This window comes from Carya illinoinensis, chromosome 8, assembly GCF_018687715.1.
Source record: "Carya illinoinensis cultivar Pawnee chromosome 8, C.illinoinensisPawnee_v1, whole genome shotgun sequence".
NCBI classification, from domain to species: Eukaryota; Viridiplantae; Streptophyta; class Magnoliopsida; order Fagales; family Juglandaceae; genus Carya; species Carya illinoinensis.
Window position 1 is genome coordinate 8482220 of NC_056759.1, and position 8368 is coordinate 8490587.

Consider the following 8368-nt stretch of genomic DNA (forward strand, 5'->3'; position numbering starts at 1 on the left):
TCATAATTTTCCAAAATGTTTAACATTTGAGTTTTCCAGAGCAGAAAATTGCTGGAAGTCAGTTTAAGGGAAACATAGTTGGACACATTTTGTGAGACAGGATAAGGATAAGGGTCAGAGGAAGATGAAATATGTGAGGACTTAGAATTCTCCATTAGGGAAGGGAAAAAAAAACACACAGCTCTATATCAACCCATATAGGCTCTTGATACCATATTAATGTTTTGAGAAACACTATCTCACGAGTTGAGATAGAGAGTGTGACTGCATTCATATATATACCAATATACAATCTGGTGTCTATCTATGGAAAGACAACATAAAAGAAAAGATTTCTATACAAAAACTATACAGCTAGCAGAGAACTTAATTCACGTGATTTACTCCTATAAATACACATTAGTTGACTAGAGAGAATTGCTGAGAATATTCTTGATATGTTGCTGTGATCATGAGCTAATATCCTTGATTGATGTACAGCTGATTGTTTTGATTTCATTCCTAATAAAACATTCACAGCGGGACAATTTGGTTCCGAAAAAAATAGATATCGCAATAAAATGAAATGACATAAATCATCATTTGCGTCTATACAATGGGACGCAATTGGCATGCTAAAACCATCCGCTCATTGGCGAGAAAGATGGAGCGACGCTATAAATACTTACTTATGGTGCAAATTAAACATTTACGGTTAGGAAAGTGGACGTTAATGAAGTAATATTTGGATGGAAAATTACTTTTTTTGTCTATGATGGAAGCTAGTTTGGGGCGATCAAAATGGATGCGAATAAAACCATTTTTGCAATTAATCATTCGTGCGCTGCATCAACTCTTTTGAGATGAAGTACTACCGACCATGTTGCAGCGAAACACAGTGGACATTAAATATTATTAATGGTGACATTTGTGACATTAGCTGCGATAAAAAACGAAGCAAAAAGGAAAATATGTTGTAGTGACTTACACTACCCGTGATTGTATTTAGCATTACTCTAGATAGATTTAATCATTTGCTATATATAACCATATTTAAGGGGCCGGTTAAGTCATGATTAATTCGTCTCTCAATTAATTTATATATGTTCCAAATAAGAGAATTGAATTTTAAAGGATTAAATCCAAATCCATCTATCCATCACGCATATAATATATACGCATGATGGCGCATATATACATAAAGTACTATTTAGTGATGTTATATATATGCATGATACACACATCTCATGCACTGTTATTATACTATACTAATCATGCATGCGGCGTATACTTTTCATCATTCAATTTTTTTATTTTTGAAAATAACCACTTTAAAAGTTGATGAATAACTTCTTGTATGTAGTAGTAGTAGTAGTAATGGTGGTTGTGGTAATGGTAGTAGTGGTAGTGGTAGTGGTAGTGATAGTGGTAGTAGTGGTAGTGGTAGTGGTAGTGATAGTGGTAGTGATAGTGGTAGTGGTAGTGGTGGTAGTGGTAGTGGTAGTGGTAGTGGTAGTGGTGGTAGTGGTAGTGGTACACGATTAATGTGAATTTTGCTTATAATCAAGCGCATGGTCAATAAGGCATATTAATAATTAAAAAAAATGAAAAATTAAGGAATTAAGCTCGATATATGGGGGGAAGACCATGATCTAGATAACCAAAATTGCGTTGTGGACAAAACAATATTAATGTAGACGTGAGAGTGGCTTAATTACCAAATACCATCAAGATTATCATAAAGTAATTGATAGCTAGGTCATCCATACATATTATATATATATATATATATATCAGTTTTGCTAAACGTATCTGGTGTTGGGTACCTTTAGGGAATCGGCTGATGTGGCACGTCAGCTGGTATATTGAATTTTATAAAAATAAAATAAACAAATCAAATGTAACTGAAAAAGAGAACGGAGGGGTAAGAGCTTAGAAAAACAAAATGAAACCCAACCCACCCTATTGCCTTCTAGCGTCTGAGAGAGAAAAAGAAGAAGAAGAAGATGATGATGAGAAGAACCTAACATGTGTTCGTCTACGTGGATAGACAAAAAAGATGAGAAGAAGAGCTAGCCCTTGCTTAGTTCGTGGGTAGACGAAGAAGATAAACCTTGCTCTTTCATGAATGTTGGTGTTCAATTCGTCATTTGGGTTAAAGACAAAATGCGCCATTTCAATTTTTTCACGCGGAGGGATAGGTAGGTTCCTCATGCTGGGTGCAAGTAGACTTTTTGCATGTATACATATATATATATATATATATATATATATATGAATGGCGGCACTCATCTAGTAATTAGTAGTTAGGACTAGGATAAACACATATTATAATAATTATAAGGAAAATGCCAAATATGACTAATTCCAACTACTAATTTATAGTTTGATATGTATTAATTATTAATTTCAGCTCCTAATTTCCATTTCAAAACGCCTAATTCATAGCTTCAAGACTAACATCTAATAGATGGAAAACGAGAAAAGATATATAGTTAATATATATGGGTTTTGCTAGACGCAGTCGGTAAATGCAGTCGGCTGTACGGAATAAATAAAAATATTTTTTTTTCATGGTTGTACAGAATGAATAAAAAAAAATTATAAAAATAATTTTTTTTTTCATATAGGTCCCATATTAATTTATTTTTTTTAAAGCGACTGCACGTCGATTGTACGTATTTGCCGACTATATAAATTATTTTCCAAAATAGTTAATATATATAGCAATATTGCTAGTACATATAGTTGTACGAATAGTACTACTTATACGTACGAGTGCTGCAACTTTTGCCTTGATTTGCTGTAAATTAAATACTGCATAAATGAGTTGTTATCACGATCACCTAAAACACACGACGTTGACCTTTGCATGCATATTGGTGGAAGATCAACATATCAACGACATAATAGAAAAAAGTATTGATCAATCCCGTAAGTTATATATATTTTTTTATAAAAAAGTTGATTCTATTACAAAAAAATTCACTGTTTTTAATTTGGTAGGGCCTACATTTTTACTAAAGCTTGCACAAATCTTGGACATGATTTGCTGCAGGGACTTGTCCCCAGAAAATATACAAGATGAGAGAGAGAGAGAGAGAGGTTTTATAATAAAAGATCTAACTATAACTTCGAATTAGCCAGAACCAACACCCCTTATATTAATCTTTGAATGGAACAGTACCCTTATTTAGATGGGTTGATTGATTCATAATATAAACAAACAGATAGCCTCAAAACTAAGCTCGCCGACCGGCAATTGAAAACTAATTATAAGCTAGGGATCGAATAAACAACAAAGTGCGAGCGACAAATGAGCAGTCAACTTTCTTAAGTACATGTATTATATGGTATATTATTATGGAACGAGCTGGCACTGATTGTTTGACTGTAGATCATCATGATCATCCATCATGCTTTGCTTCAACCTGAATATGGAAACCATTTCCAAATCCTAAAGCAGGGGACCGAATCACCTCGCCTCCCTTGATGGCAGTCCACCTATATACATATATATATAGGAAAATACCGAATCGTATTCGTAATTAGTTTTAATTGCTCAATAAATAATGTGATCAAATACTGCTGCGCGCTGCATGTGCACGATGTATGTACGTACATAATAGAAATTAAAGTTCGTACGTAAGTATACGTACCTGTATTTCGTGACCAGGGCATGCAAGAAAACAGCCATGAGAACCTTGCTGAAATCTGCTCCAGCACATGACGTCATGCCTGCCCCGAATGGTATGAAATTCTTCGCTGTGACGTTCGCAGAGATGTCCTATATATATTTAATTCATCGACAGATCAGTCATCAAATGAAGCAAAACTGATCAGTCGACCATCATATGTATTTTAATATTCTACCTGAAGAATGAATGATTTTGGTGCATGACTGATGCATGAGCGAATAAATTAAAGGTTTTTGATCTAGCTAGACAGGTAGACCCATATTGCAGTACCTGCCATCGCCAAGGATTGAAGGCTAGAGGATCCTCATAAGTTTTTGGGTTCAGTTGAAGTGCAGAAGGAACCACCATAAGTGCCCACCCTTTTGGAATCGTATACCCTTCAATATTAATTAAACAAGGAATTTTTAATATATCACGTTGATTAACATCATGTACACCATGAAATTAATTAAATAGCTAATATATATTGTACATGATTTGATGAACTAATTATAATTACCATTTACTTGAATGTCTTGAAGTGTTCTTCTCAGTATCCCAGGAGCAACACTCCCCAGCCTAAGTGATTCATTGATAACCTATCTTGCATGCAGATTCATTTTACATCAATTACGAAGTGTTGCTTATAATAAGTAGAAGCCGGCCTTCAGGGACCTCATAAAACGTAAGATAGAATGCGCCCAAAAAAAGAAGTGGGAGAATCAGTTAACTTACGTTATAGGTAAAAGTCATGGACTTGTATTCCTTCCATGTGAGTCCAGAATCGGCATCTTCTCTACTGTTAAGAATTGCTTCATGTTCCTCCTAGTTAACAAAAATAACACGTCAAAAACAAAATGCCTTAAGGTATTTCTGAGTACTGTATGATCTGCATGCATGAGCTGCCACTAACCGTTAATTCTTGCAGAACTTTGGGATTATCTGTAATTAACTTAATGGCTAATGTGAGAGTTGCTGATATAGTCTCAAAGCTTGCAAGGATAAGCCCAAACATCATGTAGGTTATGAATTTCTCGGTCAAGAACGACTCCGTTTTCATGTCGGCCAAAATCTGATCAAGAAAATCTCCTTTGCGAATTTCAGGATTACGTTTTCTCTCTTCTAGCGTGTTGGTTATTATTTTTACCGCCGCCTTCTGGTTCTGTATGAAAATGGAATTAATATATACGTATTTGAAAGAAGAGGTGATCTTAATGATCAGAGTGCTTTTAATTTAGATTCTGAAAAATATAAGAATATTTAAGTAGCTAGGGAGATGGGATTACGTACCTGCAGACATCTATGATAAGCAGTACCAGGGATATTGATGGGGAATGACATGAGTCCTTGCAAAAAGTTGTCGAAAGATTCACCAATATTTTCCCCTGATTTGTTTGGTTCATAACTGAACAGCTGTGCTGCTGTAAAATCAAAGATCATCTGCAAATGACCGAAAAATAAGTTAATATTGAATTTTCAGGGAAATAATTATATATATATATATATATATATATATATATAAACTTCAAGAAACGGATCGGATGACGGTAATTCTTTTTCTTTTCAAGTACTTGCAAGCAAAGCTATTGTAGAACATATATATACTCAAATTTCGAATACATACTCAAATTTGATCTATTCATATATGCATAAAATATATAGTTTTAATTTATAACTTGCAAATATTCGAAGTTATGCATAAAATTCGATCATTAGATGATCTTGGACCGAAGGAAATACATACACAAGGAAATACATACACACATGTATATATAATATGTATATATATAGAGTAATGCTATGTACAGTTACTTTTATATATTTTATGTGCACTCTATTGATATTATTGCTGGATCAATTTTTTTTAATATACAACCAATCACATCACTTGAGCGTACAAAAAAATATAAAAAAGTGACTACATATAAAATTTTATATATATATATATATTACTTTTTATACGAGTACTTTATAAAATACTTCCCAGCTATTCTACAATAAAATTGCTTATTTGACGTTTCCAGTTATTTTTTACAAAAATGAATATTTTTTATTCGAATGAATCTATCATTTTCACAAATTAATAGTTATTTTTGTTGCAAATAATTTGTTATAAATACTTATTTTTCTTTTATTTGGGAGGAGGTTGATCATTGGAGTATTGTATTTTATCTTAACGGTAGGCAGTGGGTATTAATTAAGAATTGCAATATGAGAGCCAGCAGTAATACTGAGAAAAGAGCTGCTTACAGCTGAAGTGCCTTTTTTCACTTCCAAACTGGAAAGCTTAGACCAACACTGCAACTTTTCGTTTATGGCATCTTCCAACTTGGGCAGCAACTTTTCCTTGAGAGCCTCGGTACCGAAGGTACCCAAGATCATAGTTCGCAGGTACTTGTGAATGTTCTTGCCGGCATTAATTCTTGCTGCGTCTTGGTGAAGAAGCTTTGCGAAGGAATCCATGTACCATCTCTCAACCAGTTTTCCTTCTTGTTGGAAAACTTGATAGTTGAATTCAGGATCAGATGATACCACAACCGGCCGTCCGACCAAGCTTGTCCGAAATATTGGCCCATATCTAACGTACATAACATAACATATAATATGTTAAAGATGTTATATATTAATCAGTAAAAAAAATGCATGAGGGATCGTTATGATGAGGAAAAGCAATACTAAAGCGTGAATTATTGCGCAGCTGCTTACTTCTCCATCCTTTTCTTCACGAAAAGTGGTGTGTCTATGGACTTGCTTGAGACCAGAAAACTGAGGGTCTCCCCAATAAGTGGGAAGCCCATAGACCCGGGTGGTAATTTTCCATTACATTTAGGGTTCCTCCACCTATAAAGCCAGTGGGTGGAAAACACTATAAGCAGGCCGCTAATGACAGAAAGCCAAACAGACCACATCGATCTTTAAGTACAGGAGGAAATTAAAAGAAGATAATACGCGCGTACTGATCTGGGTTGGTTTATAGGAAGAGAGTATGGCTGTTTATATAGGCAAAGGATGAGCTCATCACATCGAGACATGTACGTATGAGGGCTGTTTTAGTCTTAGACTAAGATTAGAAAAATGTTAAAGCTACATATGCGAAGGTCGTCGTTAATCTAGATAGTCAAGTCCTTACTCTGAATTTGAATGAATTATGTAAAGTGATGTCATGTCAGAAAGAAGAAAATGGCAACCTGGTTGGTTTTGAAAACTTTGCATGGGGGCTTGACTGGCTGGCGGGCCATTATAAATAATGGACAAGCAATTAAGACTGATCGCGAGAGGCAATTGGACTAACTTTTTAACGAACGGAATCGAATTTAATTTATTTTTCATACAACATGATGAGTCGTCTTACACAGATCAGAACTAACTCAGTCTTTTCCCAACTCAATTGATTACTCGTTCCCGGCCATCTGATCATGATCGAAAACAACTTAGGGTTGGTTTAATTTGGATGGTGAAGTATTCAAACTTCATCTTTTTATCATTATTTTTTACTTAATTTTTATTATTTTGTACTACTATTTATTACCATTCAATATTTTTTATTATTTTTTTATTACTATTCATAAAATTTTTGATATCACTTCAAACACAAAAATATCTGACACTACGTGGCCTGAAAAAAGGATAAAAACAAGGCAAAGCTCCTGAAATTTTGAAATGCTCCTTTGTCTACTCCGTAAATGCAGGGTCTTTCAGTAAAAGAAATATGATTAATTAATGCAGATTTTTTTTTTTCTTGGTTTGAAAAAAGTGGTGTGAAATCAATTCTTGTCTTAATAATTAGTTAAGCTGATAGAAAGATATTATATTTTTTATTAAAAGATCATTTATTACATATTCTTTTATCATCCAATAATAATAAATATATTATATTATATATAATAATATGCGAGTGAGATAGTAGTATAGTGTATAGAAATACTCTATATTTTTAACTTCTCTTATGTTTGAGTTAGTCTCTCTCTTAATGAGTAAGAATAACATGTGAAATATTCAACTAAATAGATGGAACTAGTACTATAAAGCCAGGATTCGAAATCAAGAACTCTGCTAAATCTGATACTATATAAAATTACTACTTATTTAAAAAATTTAAACAAATCAAGAAGAAATATATTTAATTATTTATATTATATATATTTTTTTTAAATAATCTACTCTAGATATTTATTTTCGTGTGCTTTGGACCGAAGAAAAATTATAACAAAAGACAAAGAAACAACAGGAAAACCAAAAAAAAATTCAAATATATTGTATTTTAATCGGCAGATATCCACACAGATTCATTGCTGGCTGATCAAAGCTGGTCTAAGTCGGAATTGCCACAAGCTGATGTTTTTTAAGGGTTTTTAAACAAATTAACATGCATATTGGCACGTTTTATTTTATTGGATTTTGAAGATTTCGAAAATTAAGTTTCAAACGAATTCTATGATTTAAATTCCTTACATTCAGAGTCTTTGCATATTTGAATTTTTTACTCAAACCTTTTCTGGCTTATAAGAAAGAGATCGAACAGATAGATTTACAATTTCATAATATTTATTGAATAATATTTAATCGGATACTATTAAATATTTAATAAATAATATCATTATACCTATTTTATCTGTCAATCTCTATTATAATCTAAGCAATAATTTTAGACTATCCAAATCCTAAATGGAATATCTTAACATTTTTAAGATATATTATATAAGGAAAAATCT

General features: G+C 33.0%; 1 protein-coding gene across 1 annotated transcript; it reads right to left on the minus strand.

Moving 5' to 3' along the window:
- Positions 1-3118: 3118 nt before the first annotated feature.
- On the minus strand, positions 3119-6634 carry LOC122318060 (cytochrome P450 87A3-like). The gene is made up of 9 exons (XM_043135191.1): positions 6363-6634; positions 5907-6234; positions 4947-5096; positions 4570-4818; positions 4392-4481; positions 4177-4255; positions 3948-4054; positions 3639-3766; positions 3119-3483 (listed from the first exon to the last, which is right to left on the minus strand). Exons 1-9 carry the CDS (start codon positions 6563-6565, stop codon positions 3387-3389), a joined length of 1431 nt encoding a protein of 476 aa, XP_042991125.1. The 5' UTR covers positions 6566-6634; the 3' UTR covers positions 3119-3386.
- Between the last annotated feature and the right edge of the window lie 1734 nt (positions 6635-8368).